Genomic DNA, 22,017 nt, shown 5'->3' with positions numbered 1-22,017 from the left:
AGTGTTGTGAGCTGCAGCATGTACATGTTAACAAGCCTGAATTCCCCAAGCACAGTGTCCAGCTGGCTCAGAGTTCCCTCTGTAGCTCTGTAACCTATCAGGCGCAGAGTAAAGCACTCGTACATCTGCGGCTTTTTATTTCAAGTGAAAGCAGCCTACTAGTTTCTAACATGAGCATTTGTGTTTGCTTTTAAGAACAAACATGACAATGTATGTCTTCACTATTATTATTTCAGTACCGTATACATACTCAACATCAACAACACGTTTGCAATTGTAAGACACATTCATGCTACAATGTTATAACCAGTAGTTATACATGTAAACATTTGTCTCATTTCTCCCATTTACTGTGAATTCGTCAACGCTATACAGTTAGTCTAAAATGAATTGATCCGAATACTGTAAATTGACAGAAGGGATTCAGTGTGGTGCGTGGGCAATGTTGCTCGTGAAAGAAGCCATGCTGGTTATCAGCTTTCTGCCCACACATGCAGACAGTTTTCTTTCACTACAGGTTTTCTTTCTCATCAATTGACAGAGAGTCATTGGTTGAAAATGCACTTCTCTCGGTCCTCTTCAATCAGCCCTCTGATGAATTAAGACTTGAATATCAAATTGTAATTAATTAGTTAATCTCAGAATCATAATCATCTTTATTGACCAGGTATGTAAAAACCCACAAGGATTTACAGCAACAGTGTTACAGCAACCACCAATTCTAACAAAAATAAAATGTTGGCGTTAACACATACAGTCCTTAAGTAATGTAAGGATAGCATTAGCGTAGGGATGGGCGATATGGCAAAAATATCATATCACCATTTTTTAAAAATAAAATCACGATCACGATTTTAGCACGATTCTTTTTTCCATAGTTTTTTTTAGACTAATTTGATTTCAAATGTATATAAAACACTAAAAGAAAAAAAAAGACATTTTAAGCCAACTAAGCTTACTGAACAGGTTTTAATTAAAATAGTGCAGCTTTTATCAAAATGTGCAGTGAAGTAAACATAAAAGGTAACATAAGGTAGACATAAAAACAAATGGAATTATGTCTTTAGCAAGGTAGTAAGTCACTGCCTCAGTTTGACTTTTTGATATGGAGGGCCCTTGTTAAATGACTGCGTTACCGTGGGTTGCGTTAGCTTGGAGCTAGCGGCTGCCTCTGGTCTCCGTTTGGTTTGGCTGTCAGCGTAGTGATTTGGGTGCTGTCTCTGCAAGTGATTAAACAGGTTTGTTGTGTTGCCATCCGACGTCCGAACGGAGTCCCTGCAAACTTTGCAAATAACTTTGGTTTGCGCCTTGTCCTCCGGGGAAAAGCCAAACCAAATCCACACTGTATTAGGGATAGTCCGATTATCTGTGCCGATATTCTGCATTTTGATGAATATCGGTATCGGCCTTTTTTAAAAATCTGATGGCCGATAATAAATCCATTTAAAACTGTGTTAACTTCTAGGAACTATTTATGTACATTTTCAGTTAACTTTATAAGAGATTGTGTTGCCCCTGGAAACATTCTGCACCTTTTTGTTTTTGTTTGAAATCAAAACAAAGATAAGTGAAATTTGAACATTTGTGTCATTTTGAACTTTCTTTACTTTCGAATACAGTATATAGGAAGCTATTACAGTATTTAAGGTTTTCATTTCACTTTGTAAGCGCTCTTTTTGTTAGAATTTTGCAACAAAGATGTATATTGGCAAAAATGTATAATAATAATCAACATTTTGCAAATCTGGAAAAAATGTTCAATAAACGTATGTTTAAATACATTTAAACAAAGTTAAGATATATTTTTTTTCTTTTTTTACACCAACATTTTCCTTTTTGCTGAAAATGAATGTCGGCTCCAAATATCGGTTATCAGGCCTCCTTGACCACTAATAATCGGTACCGGTATCGGCCCTGAAAAAAAAAAAACATATCGGTCTATCTCTACTGTGGATGTGGAGTTTCTTTTTGGGACCAACTCTGTTTCGTCGTGACTTTCCGCCATGGCTTCCCGCTATACAAACAAACAGGGAGGCGGGAGTGTCATGTACGTTGTACTGTGCGAGCTGTGATTTGTTGCTCCGTCACACGTCAGCAACTATGAGCTTGAGCATAGAGCTAAACTGAATAGATTGTGCCCTATAAACGATCTAACGATCTTGCTGCTTTATGAGATTGTCAACACGTTAAAGTCCTTAACGATCTAATATCGTCATATCGCCCATCACTACATTAGTGTAATAGTACCGAACAATGACAGCTGTACAAATGATGCTTAGAGTCGTCAAGCAAAAAAAAAAAAAAGTGACCAGTAGTGCTGTAATTATGTGACAAGGATAATTGTGCAAATGATGCAGGGAGTCCTTGACCACTTTAAAGTGGAAATAGTGAATCTGTTTATTTAGTGCCCAGACAACAGTGATAAGCACAAAAGCAGAATGTTAGCATGATCCAGTCGTTTTAGGCAGTGACTCTAGACGTGTGTGGTCACTTAATAATAATATTCAAATTTTATGAAGCTCTAACCTCAGCATTTCAGATGTAATGGGGAACCAGAAGCTCATGTCAAAAGACAACAGTAGAAAATCTTTGTCTTTTAATGCAGTGGATACTTTTGGTTGTCTCTGGGGGTTGTTCTCAAAAGAGACATCCATCCTTTTTCCCGTCTTTTATCCCGTTCAGCCCTTCAAGGTGAGCTGGACTCTGCTAGTTTAATTAAGGCAGGAAGTGGGGTGCACCCTGGACCGATCATTATACAACCATTCATACTCACATTCACACCTTTGGGCAATTTCAAGTCCTGAGTGAAGCTAAAATGCGCATTTTTGGACTGGGTTATGGTAATTATGATTCCTAGGAAGGTACTCACAGGGCGAACATGCAATCTCAACACTGAAAGACCCAAGCAGGGAGTCAATTTTGCAATATTCCCTGAGCTGTATTGCTTTAGTGCAGCACTGTGAATTGCATGAAAGCTGCTGAACACTTATTCAGCACCTGGAGCACATCTAAACACTGCACCACTATACAACATGCGTGATAACAGCTGTGGATGAAGTGGTAGTACTCAGTGTGGTTACAGCCATGGAGAGTATTGTTTCGTCATCCTCCGTTTGGAGTTAGCAGGATTTAAAAACAAGTGTAACTTTGCTGGCGGCACGTCCGCCTCACAGTTCAGAGGTCGTGGGTTCGATACCGGCTCCGGCCTCCCTGTGTGGAGTTTGCATGTTCTCCCCGTGCCAGCGTGGGTTTTCTCCGGGTACTCCGGTTTCCTCACACATTCCAAAAACATGCATGGTAGGTTAATTGGACACTCTAAATTTCCCCTAGGTGTGATTGTGAGTGCGGATGTTTGTCTCTGTGTGCCCTGCGATTGGCTGGCAACCAATTCAGGGTGTGCCCTTCCTACTGCCCGATGACAGCTGGGATAGGCTCCAGCACGCCCGCGACCCCTGTGAGGATAACCGGTATGGATAATGAATGGATGGATGTAACTTTGCTGAAATCATTGCATGGGCAAACTTGAAAAGCGATTTCTATTCAATGTTTCTGATTAAGATTGCCCCGCTCCAGGTTAGAGATGATATCCTTACCCCAAATGGAGGAATTCAACTGCCTTGTAAGTGTAGTGCCTGCAGTGATGCCGACTCCGCATCAATTTACCGGTCGATCTACATTCCCACCCTCACCGGCTGAAATGAGTTTTCTCCCTGAGAAATGGGGTGGGAAACTCTGTCATCTGGGAGGAACTTAGAGTAGAGCCACTACGTTTTCCGCATCAAGAGGAGCCACCAGGTTAGGATGCCTCCTGGATGCCCCCTGATGGGGTGTTGCAATCATGACACTTGGGAAGAACCGGACGGAGTGACGCGAGATAGGAAAGCAGCCACCCTCGCGACCTAACCCCGGATAAGTGGAAAAATGGACGGATGGATATTAAACATTGTGCGAAGGAGCAATATGCTTACTCTCTCTTTTGCTATTGAATATCAATTACAAACGCACATTGATGTAGTGTTTAGCATGCCTGCTTCACATTTCTGGCCTTCCTGTGTTTGTATGTTCTCCCAGTGTAACAGTATATCAAATCTAAGAATGATATATTGAATATGCAAATAGCACCTACTGCGAATTTGACACAATAATTTGTGGTTTTCTCTCACAGGGAGGCTGTCCAGGCCAACAGTGTGCGATGGAGGAAGAGGTTCTCTTTCCCCTGTAAAATGAGTGCCAATGTCGGGACGGGTGTACTGGACCCCTGTGTGTGTCGCGTATCAGTCAGAAAGGTACATTATTAATGGAGGCATTTTTTGTATATTGTATGTGATAACATTACATAGTACACAATCTGATGGATCTTTCCTTATTTTTTTAGGTTTGGATTTTTTAAAATTCATTATATTTTAATCCCCCGAGGCGGGGTACATCAATATAAGGTTACAGCAAATAAATCATGTATGTAGAATTATTGCTAATGGCATGAAGCGATGGGCTAAATGGGCAATTAGTTGATTAATTGATGAGAAGAAGTCAGTTGATTGTGTGGAAAGACTTTTGATCTATTTTGTCGTGAAGCAAGTGGGGCTAAATACAATAAGTGCACTACTTAGTAGCCACTACAAGCCACGAATAACATTTCCCTCACATATGCAACAAAAGAAAAATCACGAGAAAAAAAAATCGTGAACATACACCACCCAAAAAAAACCCATTAGAAACTCTTGACAAAACGAATACACTTCACCGAAAGAAAAATTCAATTGTTTTTTATTCTGTGTGAGACGTCTTTCCCCTAAGTCAGACCTTTAGGTGAGAGTAAAAAATTCTAAGCGTGAAAGCCACAAGTTGTGTTTGAGAAAGGAAGCTCGAAACTGAAAAACAGAAGCCAATTCAAAGGGCAAACGTGTTTGAAGCATTATTGAAATTGGTAATTCTGTCTGACACAGAAGATGTGCTTTAACTGCTGAATGTCTGATCACAACCTTTCATCTTATTTGTGGAACACCACATGTGGACTCGTACATTCGACTTTAGGAAAATCACTTCACCAAACTTGTTTTGGTCATTCTTTGATGCAGATTAATATCTTGATTAAGAAAGTGTTTGTCAAATGCTATTTGTTATGTGGCTGACTAATTAATTGGACTGATAATAGCCATGGAGACTTCAAACAGAAAACAAGTTTTTTTTTTTTTTTTTTTTTTTGACCTGATCTTCTATTATGTGTTTATTGAACACAAGCCAGGAAACAAAGTGTGTCCGTAATTTGTTTCCCTCGACTCTTGTCACGATATTGCCGATATTGTGACGTCCCTATTTGCCTTGCAACAACATTATATAGTTCATACTAACACAATTAAAAACGGATTAAACACGGCTGGATATGTGGCGCGGACGTAAAGGACAGCCTGCGTCAGACAGCTCCAACCCTCAGCACTGCATTTCACAGGCAAGTAAAACATGTTCTAATTGTTCTACGACAATAATGAGCCAGCTAAAAAGATTAAGTCGCTCTAAGACGGATGGTCAACTGTAATGCATGCAGTGCACTCAAAGAGAGTAGTAGTTCGCTACGCTTACATTGTATGAACAACGAATGAAGGTTAATGTAACTGCATAACGATACTGCTTTGGGGTGCAGCATCTTCCGCAAGTAAAACATTTACGGTGCACTGCTGGAGGAGCATGGATGTCACCAACATTGCACATTACACGCCATTACAATGTACACAACAACAGTGTACATTTCTTGAAAATTCGTTTTAATACCAGATCATTTGAATAATATTTTTCCTCTTGAGGGTTGGGCTTTGTTTAAATTAATCACTTTAATTGTTCAATTTGATCTTTAACCAATTTAATTGGTTTTCTTATTTTAAACAGGTAAAAAAGAGTAATTATTAATATTGATTGAAATTAAATACTTCTTTTGTGAAACATTTTTCAGCTATATCAACCAGTCATACTTGCACATTGTTGAATACGGCATTTATTTAGTCTTTATATTGACCAGTTTATTTGACTTTTTCATTGTTGTCTTGACTTCTAAGTAATATATAAGTTAAAATAAAATGACATAAATTCAGCCCTTTTCTCTCTGTGTTCTTATTTTCAATAGTAAAAAAAAAGAACAAAAAATCATTATACATAGCGATATTGACTAGTGTTGTTCCGATACCACTTTTTGGCCCCGATACCGATTCCGCTACCTGGCTGTGCAGTATCGACCGATGCCGATACTGTACCGATACTTCCGCCGTTTGAAAAACATCCAAAATAAGCGCAATTTTTTTTTGTAATTCTAAAGAATTGCACACTCACTTGGTTGTAAAATTATTCATATTTAAATCATCACTTGCAAAGTATCTGTAGTAACATATACACACAAAATACATATGTTGAATAAACAGGCTATTTTCATAGCTCTTCGTGCTTGTGAGAGTGAGACATGGGATACATACTGTATTCACATGAATGTACATTTGTAATAAAGCAAGGTGCAGCATTTGTACTAATATATATTCAGTGAGTCTAACCGACCCCCCAATGCGTGACGTCACATTTGTATGCTGCCAGAGCGGCAAGCGGTCGAGTGAGTGAGATAACAGAAGTCCGTTATGTGTTTCTAAAAACACCTGTGCTGTTTATGGTTGCTCTAATCGGTCAACTAAAGATTTCATTTTGTAATACCGGCAGTGATTCAAATTAACCGGAGGCAAAAACGAAGTTGTTTGAAAACAGACGCGCACAATGGCTGTCAAATCTTCAATGTGACCACTTAACACCGTCACAACCTACAAGGTTATGATCTGATGACTTTATATCAGTTATTGTTTTCTTTTTACTTTTCATTCAAGACTTAGTTCACACTGCTGTTCAAGATTAATATGTGAATTATAAAGGTATACAAATTTCATATACGTTGATGGAACATTATAGAACATTTTGCTGAGCGATGTGTTGTAAACAAACTCGTCTCTTTGTTAGCGGTTGGCAAGCTGGGGCGAGCTCGAAAAGCTTTGACGGGTCATAAAGACGGGTTTATCGGGACACAAACCATTTCATGAAAGACGTTTTACACCATTAAACTAGTGATCGATGTACTGTGTCAAACAAAAGCAACATACTTTGCTACGAGACAAAGATCCAGCCGACATGCCCCCAAAGTAATTGCAGGCACTTGAAGGCATCAAAGTCCCCCCAAGCAACTACCTCCAATGTGGCGATGTATGTCCTTATAGCAACATTTTTCACCAAACTAGACATAAGTAGACCGATGACCAATAACGCTAATAGTGGATAAGGCTTCTCCTCGTATTTTCCTTCCGCATGCGGCTCTCAAATATGCGCGCTGCGTTCAAATAATGATACCAGTATCGATAACAGGCATCAGCGTTTTATTTGTTAGTACCGGCCGATCCGATACCAGCGTTTTAATGCGGTATCGGGAAACCACCCGATACCAGTATCGGTATCGGAACAACACTAATATTGACCAATATGAAATGCTTGTATCGTGATATAGATTTAATGTTTTGGGACTGAAATCGCGATCTCAGACAACGCAATTTCGAGATTGTCAAATCTGCGTATGTTTTAAAGGGCTCTTATCCCCCACGCTCACCAATCAGTGGCTGGTTACTGTACACAGATAACACTAACCAGTGCCCAACTGGTTGAAAAAAATTGAGAAAGTGGCGCGTCTTCGTAACGCTGTTGCCCGTAATCTTGGAAGTCATTTATTTTGCGGCAGCTTGGCAATGCTGGGCGCTAAACTAGCTTATGCCGCAGCAGCACATACTTTATTTATACCATATCGTCACTGTCCTGTGAAAAACACTTATGTCCAATTTTGGAAACATTTTTAATTTTCATGTTAATGCGATGTCTGTATCGCGGAAACACCATTCACGTAAAAATAAGAAAATTGAAAAAAAATGTCTCTGTCTAGTATTTTGGTTGTGAATATCGGGATGCAGTATAGCTCCCTCTAACTAAAAAAGCTCTTCACACTCCATCACAGTTTACCATCTTCCACTAAAACACGGCTGTAAATCTGTGGTAACTCTACGTAGAAATATTTTGATATTTCAAACATTAAAACATTTTAAAATTGTAGTCATTTTTGGAATATGTTTTTCTATCTGTATAGGAGCTGAAGGGGGGGAAAGCATATGCCAAGGTAAACTAATACTTGTTTTCCTTTAATTATATTATTTTGTATTTTTGTGACCGAATATATCAGCATGGCAATTCTTGACTTGGCACTAATAGCAATTCTTCCTGCTTCCTTGCTAAAGTCAACATCACTGTTGTTGTACCGAACCTCTGGACCTAAATGTATGCTTTGGGTTGTTGGCATGCAAAATGGTTCTTAAAGTGGGAGTCAACTCAAACATATTTTTTTCAGGAATATGTTCCATGCAATCCCATTAGTTCTAACAAGGCAATCTGATAAATATTGCGTTTGTGGAATGAGAGTTAATCCACCCATTTTTATCCAACTCTGGGGGTGTCCATTTTGTCACTTCTGTTGACTGAAAATGACATCACAGTTTCTCAGGGCTCAGTTAACGACCAATCATGGCTCACCTGTTTTCTGAAGCTGAGCTGTGATTGGTCTTTGCCTGAGGCCTGGGTAGTTGTGATGTCATTTTCAGTCGACAGAAGTGACAAAATGGCCACCCCCTGAGATGGCTAAAAAGAGGTGATTTTTGCTGCTTAACTCATATTCTACAAAAGCAGTGTTATTCAAAATGCCTTGTTTCAACTAGTGAGCCGGCATAGAATATGTTCTTGAAAAAAATATGTTTGAGCTGCTTTCCACTTTAAGGGGAAAAAAAAGCAGTCCCAAGCAAATTGCTATTAGTTGTGTTTAATTAATTCCACACACACAATCCTATTCCCATTTAAAAGAGGGTTTGCATAATTGTGCATTTACTTCATTTTAGTTCAGTTGTTTCCTATTTGTATCGCCCCTTAAAATATCTGCGGCGAATTGTACTTTTGCAGACTGAATGTCTGAGATTTGAAATAATTGAGCTTGATCAAAGAACAACAACAACAACAACAAAAAGCACACTTTACAATTCAGGATTTGTAAACATTTGAGCATTTTATCAAAAAACAGTATGGTAAGTAAGTATCCAGATTATCACAACGCGAACACAAATAACACAAAGCATACAAGTGGTACAGCATATGGTCAATAAAAGTGTATACACTTATTTATCATGCTACGTGTGTTTGGTCCTCTGCTCTTTTTTAACCTTTTCCCTTTCATAGTCACGTTGATACAAAAATCAACCTGTCATGTTTTTTCCTACAGCTTGGTTTTGCAGATCTGAATTTATCAGAGTTTGCCGGCTCAGGAAGTACAACCCGGAGATGTCTGCTCGAGGGTTATGATACCAAAAATACTCGCCAGGATAACTCCATTCTCAAGGTAACTTTGATACTCCGCAGTTGTCTTGTTACAGGACGATGGCTCATTGAATATGTTTAGATACCCTCAATTTTTAGGTTAAGGTCAAAATTCCAGTTTCTTAAACATTCGGAATAACCCGTTTATATGCGTGAGCAGATGGTTACCGGTACTCCTGTACACATGGTTATTGTGTTAAAGTGGAATATCCCATCCAAACGGCGACTCACAGACAACGTCATGATGCAAATACAGAAAACGGAATTTCCGCTTCTTACTTTCTACCGTCAATAAAAGACATTATATTGATTTATTTCACCACACTAATAAAGTAGCTGGTTTCCTCTTCCTCGCTCCAAAGTGTGCTGCTGTGCTGCTTCTGAGTTTCACCATGTTTATCTCTGCTTGTGGATTGTGAGTAATAATAACAACAAAGCAAGCTTGATTTGATGGGCAAAAACTCTCACTTAACATGCTTGTGTCACACAGCCGCCACCAGGTGGCAGATTGAACAGCAACACAAGGAAGTGAATCATAAAACATGTCCTAATCTCCATCCCTATCCTTTAACCCCTCATTCACAATATTGACCCGCACTATGTAGTAGCCTATATAGTTCCCTCATTCTGTTTGGCGATTCGGACAACCAGCTAACTACTTGGTTGTCGTCACATATCACGTGACCACAGTACATGTCATGATGCAGATTGAGATCTCAGACAGTTTATTGTGAATAAAAAAATATTTAGTTTGAACTGTGTTTTATTTCCTTTGTTGTACACATTTTTAATTAAATAAAATGATTTTTTTTTGGTGTATAGTTACTATAATGCTATCTGTCGTTAATAGCTTGGAGGAAGGCAGTGCTACAGTAATAAATGCAAATCCACTGTTTTGTTTTATTTTTCACCAATATCGAATGACTTTTTAGCCTTAGCATTGCCGTTAGCCACTAATTATGAGGCTTTCAAGGCACTTAAATTTATTGGCGAATCAATGTTGAAGGCTGTATTGACTCATATGGAGAGCCACTTACCTCATATTGTACAGAGCGGACTTTGTTTGTGCGTGGTAATCACCTGTCGCTGTAAATCCATATTTCAAGTAGGTCTTCTGGTATTGAATGTGAAATGCACTTTTCTTTTTCTTCTTGGGCAGGGGTGTCCAAACTTGGTCCCATAAAAGGGCCGCTGTCCTGCCTGTTTTCCATCTCTTCCTGCTGCAAAACAAATGTCGGTCATAGACATTAACGGAGAAAAGCTGGTCATTTTTCAAAATAAAATATTTTTCAGTCATGGATAATAAGTAAACCGGAAGTAGTGTAAGTTTTTGGGGTTTTTTTCTTTTTCATCTGTGCGGCCCGCCGTGGCCCGGTCCAAATTGGCCCTGTGGTTGGGGACAACTGGCTTAGAAGAATAAAAGTATATTGATTCTGACGATAAGCGATTCAGAAAATGGATGGATAAAGTATCTAAAAAATGTATGGTTTGTTTTCGCAATACAGTCCTGAGTTTTGATTTTGACTTTTGAGATCTGCACCATAAATGTTCTCTATATTACATTAGAGTATACTTCATATTTTTTTTTGTTTTATTTATTTTAAATTTAACTTCTGCCAGAAACATTATTTTTTTAGGCGTCTTATTTAGATTAATATCTACATTTGTGCAACAGTATGTAAGCTATTGTGCTTCTGTTTACATTTGATAATTTTATATAGCAGCACTACTAGATGCATTTCTAATTTCATACTGGCCTTTTTAATGTCACTTCAAAATAAAATGAGAAAAGGTATGCACTCTGTGTGTTGTATTTTTTTATAGAATAACTGAAAATATATCTTGGTATATCGTTATTGTGATATAAAATGGCCTATATCATGATAGAAGATTTTTTTCCATATTGCCCAGCTCTAGACCGCATTTCAGTTCAGAAAAGGAGTAACCCAGGGGTCTTATTCCAGTTTTTACGGGTGTTTACATGGCCTTGCGCAACCAGAATATTGCTAATATTTGGGTTTTGAAAGGGTTATTTACGGCATACCAATATAGTCATTGTTTTCAAAATATCAATCTGTATTTCCATATTTGTTACCTCAGGTGTCACAAAGCCCTAATTTGGGACAAAGTCACTTGATAAGAGGCTTTCCAAATACTACATTTGTAGTTCCATCCATTCTATTCCGCTTATCTGAGGTCGGGTCGCACGGTCAGCAGCTTAAAGCTGAAGTCAACCCAAACATATTTTTTTCCAGAATATGTTCTATGCAAGACTACTAGTTGAAACAAGGCATTCTGATAAATATTACGTTTGTGGAGCAAGAATGAATCGACCCGTTTTTAGACATCTGAGGGGGCGGCCATTTTGTCACTTCTGTTGACTGTAAATGACATCACAGTTGCTCAGGGGTCAAGTAACGACTAATTACAGCTCACCTGTTTTGTGAAGCTGAGCCATGATTGGTTGTTAGCTGAGCCCTGAGCACCTGTGATGTCATTTTCAGTCGAGAGAAGTGACAAAATAGCTGGCCTGTGAGATGGCTAAAAATGGGTGGATTTTGCTGCTTAACTCATATTCCACAAACACAGCATTAATCAGAATGCCGTGTTTCAACTAGTGGGGGTGCATAGTACATATTCTGGAAAAAAATGTGTTTGGATTAACTTCCCCCTTTAAGCCTGAAAGCCCAGACCTTCCTCTCCCCAGCCACATGGTCCAGGTCCTCCTGGGGGATCCCAAGGTGTTCCCAAGCCAGCTGGGAGAGATAATCTACCCAGCGTGTCCTGGGTCATCCTTGGGGCCTCCTCCCAATGGGACATGTCTGGAACACCTCACCTGGGAGGCGTCCAGGGGGCATCCTGACAAGATGCCCGAGCCACCTCATCTCATTTGTAGTTCTCATGTTTATATCATAGGTCAAATGACTCAAATATTCCTTGCTTGTGCTGATGCTGTTGTATGTTGGCGTATATCCACGGCAAGTCACACTTGACAAATGTAATATTTTTGGGGTTTACAGGTTATCATCAGTACTCATCTTATGTCAGGAGATCCCTGTTTTAAAACGTAAGTATTAGTATCGTTTTGCCTATTGTAAATGTACTAAACTTTGTGAGCTATACTGTTAAATTAGTGTGTTGTCAACTCTAGCACTTCACATAAAACATAATTACATGAAACTTGCTTTAGCCTGATCCAAGAAAGAACCAATTACAGTAATTATTGAACTGTAGGAACAGACCGATTTAACAGAGTGAAAGCAGCGTTTCATTACATTGACCTTGGCAAAGCTCAAGCCTATTAAGGGGAGAGGACAGTTTTAATGTCTGCACTCACAGTGGACCTTTAGCTAAAGTAATACAAATTGCTTTTTGAAAACAAAAGTAATTGAGGTCTTTGAATGCATCATAAATAAAAGGCCATTTTAGAGCTTCCATATAATGTATGTCCTCTTGTCAACTTTTCATAAGAATTAATACTAAAATAGCCAGTACTATAATAGCAGGCCTCTGTATCCGTATGTAACATAAATACACTTGTTATTTAGTCTCCTCTCGACTCAGCGCACTCTTATTCGTCCTAGTCTCTTCCTTTTAGTGAGGTTAAAAATTTAGCAGCACAGAGAAACAAATGTGGATCAACCCGGGGGAAAGTGTTGACCTAGAAGAAAATCAATAGTTATATACAGTATATTCGCTTTTAACATAGGTCTTTTTCCATAATTGTTATTTGTTTGAAATTGTTGTTTTTATGATGATACATTACCTGACAAGTCAAAAGCTCTGTCATCATCAGGCCACCTTCTACAGCGACAGTGATTGGGATTCAAGGCGATGGAGACATCCTGTTGGAGGAGAGAAAAGGAGGTGACTCGCAAAAAACATCTTGTGGTGAGCCAAATGACTCCCACATTTATTTCCCGAGCCCTGTTTAATCATCCCATTCACTTTTCAAGATACTGTATTTACATGCACGTTCAACAACACATTTTAGCCCTTCTGTTGAACAACGTTTTGCGTGAGTTTGTGGCAATTTACGATTTTCCTTAATACACTTGAACCTAATACAGCATCAAATACTGTATGTGTGAAAGCTTTAGAGGCTTTTAGGCATTTCAATCATTAACAATCCCCTTCCTGAGCCATCACCTTATCGCGGTGAATGGGGTTTGTGTGACCCACTGATCCAAGGAGGTACGTTGTCTGGGGCTTTATGACCCTGGCAAATCCTAGGTGAGGGACCAGACAAAACACAGCTGAATGACCTCATTGATGAGTGTTTTCCCTTGCCTGGAAGTGGGTCCTTGGGGCCCCCAGAGGTGGGATGAACTCAAAACTTTAAAGCCTCGGTCCCCCAAGATACGACGTTTTGTGTGGGTGATGAGCCTGAAGGGGGTGGAGTCAGCAGAGCGGAGAGGGCAGATGGGACAATGGCGTTGCAGAAGGTCAGATAGGTAAGAAGGGGCTAGGTTATGGGGGAACTTGTAGGTCAGTAAAAGAACTTTGCATTGGATGGGGAGCCAGTGAAGCTGTTGGAGGATGAGGGTGATATGTTCCCTGGAGCGGGTGTGGGTGATCAAGCGGGCAGCAGAGTTCTAGAAATAATTTGCAGTTTTTGGAAATGCATGGAGGGAAGTCCAAAGAGGAGGCTATTGCAATAGTCGAGTCTGGAGGTAATGAAAGCATGAATGAGTATCACGCCTGAGGTCTGGATGGTTTGGGTTCGGTGATGAGAAGTTTTATTGCTGTTTAATTTAGAATGGCAGTTGGTTATGGGGAGAACATGATGGATTTTGTGGAGATGTACAACTGAGTATCATCGGCATAGCTGTGAAAATAGAGTCCGCTGGGAGTGAATCAGTTGACCGAATGTAAATTGTGAACAGGTGTGGGCCGAGCACCGAACCTTGGGGGACTTCATGGCTGACTAGGGAACTGTGGGACTTGGAGTTGTTGACAAAGATAAAATGATGGCAGAAGAATGAGATGAACCAGAGGAGTCCTTTGCCACAGATGCCAGTAGACGGTGGAGGAGGATGGTGTGATTGGTGCAGAAAGGTCGTGGAGGAGAAGGAAGGAAATGGAGCCGGAGTCAGCGAGGAGGAGAAGGTCAATGGAAACTTTGAGGAGGGCTGTTTATGAACAGAATCCAGACTGAAATGTTTTGTACAGCTGTATGGAGTAGATATGATGTTGGAGTTGAGTAATAACAGAGCGCTCCAGTATCTTTGAGAGTAATGGAAGATTGGCGATGGGTCTGAAGTTGTCCAAGTTATTTGGGTTAAGACAAGATTTTTTTCAGGAAGGATGTGATGGTGGTAGGTTTGAGCGGGGAACGGACAGTGCCAGTAGAAAGGGAGGTGTTAATAATGTCGGTGATGAGAGGTATGAGAGCACATAGTTTTAGGAGAGGAGATGGAATGGGATCAAGATGCCAGCTGGAGAATTTCATAGATGAAAGGAGTTTAGCGGTGTCAGAGGGAGTCAGGGAAGAGAAGGATGAAAAGTTGAGAGATGTGGGAGGATCAATGTCAGATTCTGAGGGGAAAGAAGTGGAAGTATTCGATTCAAGTGAACTATGACTGGATTGGATTTAGGAATGAAAGGATATTGTTATGTTTGGTCTGCGTTGGTCTGGGTTTTTTTTTGGTTTAATGTTTTTCCTCAGTGTTTCTGTTGATGTCTATGTAGATGCTGTCAGTCTGTCTGTGCCTTTGTGAAGCCTCATGGGTATGATGATTTGTTTCGTTCACGTCAAGTTTAACTTCCCCGCTCACGCCGAGCCCTGCTTTCCCGCTCATGTCGATCTTCGCTACCCCGGTAACGTCCTGCCTCACCACTCCGGTCGAGTCCTGTCACGCTTTTACCATCACGTCCAGCCCTGCGTCTCCAGTCATGTCCTCTGTCACGTGTCATTAAAATCACCTGCACCTAGCCCCTGTCTCATTGTCCTGCATTTGGGTCCACCTCGCCGCTTCATCTATCGTGACAGATATGAGAAAGTTATTGCGTTTGTCAGTTGTGAAAGTGGAGATGATATTTCCCTTAGGTTTTGTTAGTTTTGCAAATGAGAAGAAAAGTGTGCTGTGGTAAAAAGAGTTGGAGTGGATGAGTTGTGAAGAATAATGGGAGCGGGCAGTTTTGCGAGCAGAGTTGTATGTTGTAACAAAATCTTTGTAGGCTCGGCCGTGAACTCAGAGACTGTTTTTTTCTGTGGAGTCATGCAAGCAGTCTGCGCTGTTTCTTGAGGTTGTGGAGATCCGGGGTGTACCATGGGGCAGAGTTATGAAAAGAAACTGGCTGTTTTGAGAGGGGCTAAGAGGCAAGAGGAGTGTGTGAAATTCACCAGATCAGAAGCAGTAGAATCTGTGGAAGAGCGAAGCTGGTGATGACAGGGAATAGAGAGGAGGAGAGAGAGTTGGGAGGGAGGGAGGAATTTCAGGTTACGAAAGGTTATTGTGAGAGTTTGAGATGGTCAGATGATCAGAAATGGTGAGGTTGACAAATGACAGGCTATGAATGGTGAGAGATGGTGTGGAGCAGACCAGGTCCAAACTGTGTCCATGTGCATGTGTGGGTGAAGTGACATGCTGAGTGAGGTTGAGGCAGTTTAAAATGTTTTATCACTGAGTTTGTACAAAAAACAACTCTCACCGTGTATTTTGGCTGTGCTGCAAATTTCTTAATGTATTTATTATTTGAAGCATTGGTATTAATTTGTTCAATACAATGCCTTGATTTTAGTGAGCTAAGTATGCAGTCATAGCCATTAATGCAATTGTACCGCTGATAATCATTTCTAATAATCAGTGTTTTACCTGAAGGAGTTCAATGAACGAAAGTTCATGAACAACCAGCCGAATTCTACCCGACTCTAAAAATCCTATTAATCATAAATATTGAAGCTTGGGGTAAAAATGTTCGTGAGTGCACGGGTATACAGTGCAACCGTACTTGAGGCTAACCACGCCAAAAAGTGAAGTTTCATCGCCAGATTATGATGTCCAGTATTGCGCAGACTACAACTAACAACAAATTTATTGCACGATTGTTTTATTGACCCTGGTGAGGATAGGTCGTTCAGAAAATTGATGGATGGATGACAAACACTATAAGACTGCACAGTGTCTGGGATGTCTGGGCTTCCCTGCTAAAGCTGGTGCTTTCACGACCCGACCTTGAGTAAGCAGAAGAAAATGGATGGATGGAATAGTTAACATCAAAAATGCTGATGAAGGAGCACCACAGGAGATAGTCAATCAAATCGAACACTATTTTTGTACAGCTACACCACAAAATGACTGCAAAATCAGCTTTTGTTCAAGACTCCTGCAAGAAGGCTGGTGATGATCAGAACTGGTTGCTGGGGATGTAAATCTGTATCTGTTTTGGTGTATTGGTCATGTGCTTGATGTTTATCAAACTGGAAGATGATCAAACAAATGCAAATGTCAGACAACCGATAACCCAAGTAAAAATAAAATGCAGATTTAAATGATTTGTTATTCACTAAGGACAAAAACTTCAAAGCTACCTGGCCCTTGTTAAATCACAAATGAACTGTGGCTTACCACATTTTTTGAAAAGTTGGGTTCATTTTCACTGACCACACCCAAGCCTGATTACCTCCAGAACTGTTCAATCAAGAAATCACTTAAATAGAACGCCTGTGACAATTTGAAATTGGAGCAAAGAATTCAAAAAGCTGCAACAAATTCCTGAACAGATGACAAATAAGACCATTGACATGTATAAGTCTGGAAAGGGTTACAAAGCCATTCCAAACCTTTCCACAGTTAACTATATGCATATATATATATGATTATATTACATTACCTTTGGCAGAATGGTGATCTCATCTCTTATGAAATATGAGTTATTTTGGTGGCTATTTTTCCAACCTGGAAGTAAGACGCCTGGACCACTAAAACCCCTCCTCTCCCCGTGCCGCACACCTTTCAAGACGTCGTCCTAAAGCCAGCTGCTATGCGCACTGTCCGTGAAACAATACATTTGTGATAAAGATGGAAGAACATATCGGGCAGCTTTACGGCCTCAATCCAGAGTCCGATCGTGAATTTGAAGTGCACGAGCTACGCAGAGACCCCAAAGATTTTTGCATAGGTTTCAGATGGTTAAATAAAAAGCTTAAATGAATGTCTTTTGATGTTTAATTTTCATTAAAACTTGGTAGTCATGTTGCTGCTCTTATTTGTAGGTGTACGTGTGGAAATTGCCAAACAATACCCACAGAAGAAGAGAAAGTTTGCTGTCAGGAAATTCCAAAGGTAATGTAACGTAATTACAATGAAAATAAGCGCAAAAGATGATACAAACCGCACTTTACATCGAGAAACGTAAAGTTAGCTTTAGTATCAAAATGCCACAAAAATGGCCTGTCAAGTAGGGTGACCATATGTCCCGATTTGCGCGGGACTGTCCCGCATTTTAATGATTTTTGATGAGTCCCCCCTAATTGACTTGCTGTCCCGCATGTCTGATCGGCAGGCACCAATTTTCAAACGTGCGTCTAAAATCTTGTTTTTTATTAAACGCCTGTGTGCTGAGAGCAGACAACACACAGTGGAGGCTATTATGGGGGCGGGTCTTGGGCTGTGTGTGTGTGTGTGTGTGTAGGGGGGGTGTAACGGTGTTCGGGCTGGTGTGACTTTGCATGCGTTGTTTTTAAAGATACGCCTACAAAAAACAAGCATTTTAGCGACGCGTTCCAGAAATTTGTGATGAATTAATGAAAATGGAGGACTTTAAGGAAAGTAGAGAAGACTGCAAAGACAATGAAATGCAGTTACAACAAGGTCTGGGAACTCATTGTCCGTGGGTGAAGCCAGATAAAGTCAGATAAAGCTTTCTGTGAACTATGTGGCTGCTGTGGCTGTTATGGAGAAAACTGAAAGACTTGAGCTGTCATAACCGAAAGTGTTTCATCAGTGCTTTCCTTGCTTTTGGAAGTGCTGCTGTGGTGGACACGTTTGTTTACAACTGAATTTATTGTACTTACAGTATTGTATTCTCCTGACTATTTTTGATATTCTTCTTGTTTTATTTTCGTTTTATGCTGTGGCTATTTAATCTGAAAATAATGTGAATTGCAGTAGTTGTAGTAGCCTGTCTTTATTAGGATTGTCTTTGTTACTGTAGTAAATTGTTACTGCACTTCATATGTTGATTTGAGATTTGACAAGGTTCTATTGTATGAGTATGACTAATGTTAAAGTGCATCTACCTCAAGATATGATGAGACTGACTAATTTCAGCCTTTATTGTGAGCTCCTATTGCAAGGGCGGAGCTATGGGTGGGCCAGATTGACATACTGCCCACCTAATGAGATTCATGAAAAAAAACAAAAAAAACTTACATTTTTTGTAAATTATTATGAAATTATTTTTGAATTTGTGTTTCGTTGTGTTTTTTTTATTGTATTGAATATTAAGAATGGCATAATTGTGGTTGACAAAGGAGGATCTGAACTTCATATTATTCAGTTCGTCATTTTATTTGAATATACGATGTGTCGGGATAGGAGGATTGTGCTCAGTGAGAGAAATATTCAGGCCCACCCTGATTTCTCCAGGCCCACCCATTGGCCACGTTCTGGCTGCGCCCCTGTCTTATTGATATTTATGTCTCAGAGATTTACCTTTTTACAAGCAGTTTGTGTTGTATTTTTGTAACGTTTTGTAATATGTTTGATAATTTCAACTGCAACTCTGTGTTTGTTGTTTATTGTTATTTTGTTACAGTTTATTATATTGTTACTGAACAGTTGACAAGCTGTGCCATATGCATTTTTGGTGTCCGTCGCGAGCGTCAGCTGCGTCCCACGTTGCGCACCCCACAAGCATACTCCCTGTGCCGCATCTGGTGAGTTTGGATCTGGTCACTCTACTGTCAAGTGGCAATCCTTAGACAGTATTGGACTATTCATCCATGCATGTGGTAATGTGTGTAACAAGTAGAGTTTATTCTTTAAACACCAAAATACATCTGACATATCGTACTTCACAACGAGGCTAACGTTAGTGCGCTAATGCTAATATTATGTCGTCATGTACAGTAGGTATCGGTTTGATTTACTTACAGCTTTGGACTCTCCATTAGGTTTGATTGTGGGAATAGCACCCATTTTAAGGGTAAATCTCCCGGCCAATCCACTTTGGTACTGGCCAAGGTTGACCAGGCAGTCCTCTGAGAAATGACTGACAAACAGCTGCTTGATGGTCTGTCTCATGCTTCCGAAAATAAATTTCAACCATTTCTGGGTGAATAGTTTCAGCTTTAAGAAGGCCGAACAAACTCCTAAACTGCTTACAGCCAAACACACATTTTCCCCACTTGCACATTTCCGAAACTAAAGCGTAGCTAAAAAGTCTGCAGGGGTAGTACGGGGGTGGCTCTCTCAATCTTATACGTCTATTGAATACCCAATTGTTTTCTTGGATTGGGCGGAGCTGATGCTTAGAGAGCAGGAATGCTCAGAGATGGATGAATGGAGGAAAACACAACTTTGGGGGTATTTTTGTTGAGGAATCCATATTTTAACATGGCTAAAAGCTTTGATAAAAAAGTTTAATTTGCATGATACAGGCCTTCTAAGGTCAATGTTCATGACTAAACAAAAAGGAAGGCAGTGGGGGGAAGAAATTCATCTACAGAGGGGTCCAAGGCGAAAACCCCTCTGACCTAAAATGACAGAAGGGGATGTCTTACTTTTGCACAAAAAAAACAAACAAAAACAAACATCTTAATGATTCCCAAGACTTTATTATTATTAGACATATTGTCTCGACAGATATTTGGGGGAGTTGCACGTCTTGTGTGTCTAAATCTGGCGTAAATATAACAACATTTCAGACAAAGAACATCAGACCAACAGTCAAACGTGGTGGTAGTGTGATGGTTTGGGGCTGCTTAGTGCTTCAGGACCTGGACAACTTGCTGTGATTGATGGAACCGGGAGTTCTGCTCTTTGCCATAAATTCCTAAAGAAGAATGTTCGGCCATCAATTTGTGACCTCAAGCTGGAGCGCACTTGGGTTCTGCAGCAGGATAACGATCCAAAACACACCAGCAAGTCAAGTTTTCTAGATAATGGAGATTTTGGAGTGGCCTAGTCAAAATCCAGACTTGACTCCAATTGAAATGATATGGCATGGCCTTAAAAAGGCCGCTCATGTTCGAAAACCCTCCAGTGTTGCTGAAGGAAATCAATTTTACAAGGAAGAGTGGGCCAAAAATATCTGTGAGATGTGAAAGATTCATCGTCAGTTTAAAAAAATTCTTGATTTCAGTTGTTGCTGCTGAGAGTAGCCCAAGCAGTTATTATGTTAGGGGGCAAATACTTTTTCACACTGGGCCAGGTAGTTTGGAATAGTTTTTATCCTTTATAATAATAGTTAAAAAAAAAAAACATCATTCAAAAACGGCATTTTATGTTAACATAGGTTATCGTTGCCTGACATTTACATTATTTTGTTAATATTTTGTGGGGGGATATGGTGAAACTATGTAAAAAAAAAAAAAAAAAAAAAAAGGATCACGGCACCGTACAATTTGTGGTGAGGACATTTAACAACGTATAGCTCAAACATTAACTCAAAGAATAACATCTCTTCATCTTTTTTAAATATCCTACTAGATGTTGATTACATACACAATTCTTGCATACATGTGTGTCTATTTATAGTTTATTAGCCAGGATCATGAAAGAATGCCTCCCAGTCACATGTCTCTGCTTAATTTCTTTCTTTTTATCAGTGTGTGTGTTCTGAAAGAGTGTAGCGAAGCTCCTTTATGTACAATTTACACAAATTGGATGAGCTGCAATATGCTCTGAAGCTGTATGCTCTTACAGGGCTAAAAATAGAAACTGTGTGAGCATTTTATGAGAGGTGGGTGTGTGTGTGCGTGTGTGTGTGTGCGTGTGTGGGGGTGTGTGGGGGTGTGTGCGTGAGTGTGTGTGTGTTGGGGGTGTGTGGGGGTGTGTGTGGGCGTGGGGGTGTGTGGGTGTGTGTGTGTGTGTGTGTGTGAGACTTGTCGACTGGATAGACGATGGTCTTTTTATCAGGATAGCAATGTCCGTTTTGAACATTGAGAATTACTGAACTCCTGTGTTTTTGTGACATTCACATTTTGTAAACAGTCCTGTCAAGCAAGTGTGGCTTGGATATTTTGCAATCAAAATGGTGGATTATACATACACACTTAAAGAGGAAATCAGGTCAAAAATTCTTAAAGTTCTTAATGATATGATATATAATGATATGTTCTATGCGATCACACTAGTCTAAACATGGTATTCTCATTAATATTTCGTTTGGAATATGGCTTAAGCAGAAAAATCCACCCGTTTTTATTCACCTCAAGAGGCGGCCGTTTTGTCACTTGCTGTCGACTGAAAATGACATCACAGTGCCTACGGTCTCAGCTTGCAAACTTCACCTGGCAAAACCCAGAAAACAGGTGAGCTGTAAAGCTCGCCTAACTTGAATTCATTGAATTCTCTACAGTGTTTTCAAGTCATTTTCTGTCACACTGTTTGGAGTACAGTTGTACCAATAAGTCTGGGAGAAGCG

At 40.0% G+C, this 22,017-nt stretch overlaps 1 protein-coding gene across 6 annotated transcripts in view; it reads left to right on the top strand.

Moving 5' to 3' along the window:
- eeig2b (EEIG family member 2b) overlaps positions 1-22,017 on the top strand; it is a 43,705-nt gene that overhangs the window by 9,030 nt on the left and 12,658 nt on the right. For 4 of the 6 annotated variants that reach the window (XM_086046893.1, XM_086046892.1, XM_086046897.1 and 1 more), the window contains exons 2-6: positions 4,166-4,286; positions 8,153-8,182; positions 9,329-9,445; positions 12,444-12,490; positions 13,220-13,314. In XM_086046893.1, coding sequence (XP_085903019.1) covers positions 4,166-4,286; positions 8,153-8,182; positions 9,329-9,445; positions 12,444-12,490; positions 13,220-13,314 — 410 coding nt within the window. The remainder of the gene's footprint in view (positions 1-4,165; positions 4,287-8,152; positions 8,183-9,328; positions 9,446-12,443; positions 12,491-13,219; positions 13,315-22,017) is intronic. The other 2 variants (XM_086046896.1, XM_086046894.1) reach the window with 1 other exon arrangement.

This window comes from Filicampus tigris, chromosome 12, assembly GCF_054856515.1.
Source record: "Filicampus tigris isolate MCC_2025a chromosome 12, RoL_Ftig_1.0, whole genome shotgun sequence".
Taxonomy (NCBI): Eukaryota; Metazoa; Chordata; class Actinopteri; order Syngnathiformes; family Syngnathidae; genus Filicampus; species Filicampus tigris.
Note: the sequence above shows the minus strand (reverse complement) of the source record. Positions and strands in the feature narration are given on the sequence as shown.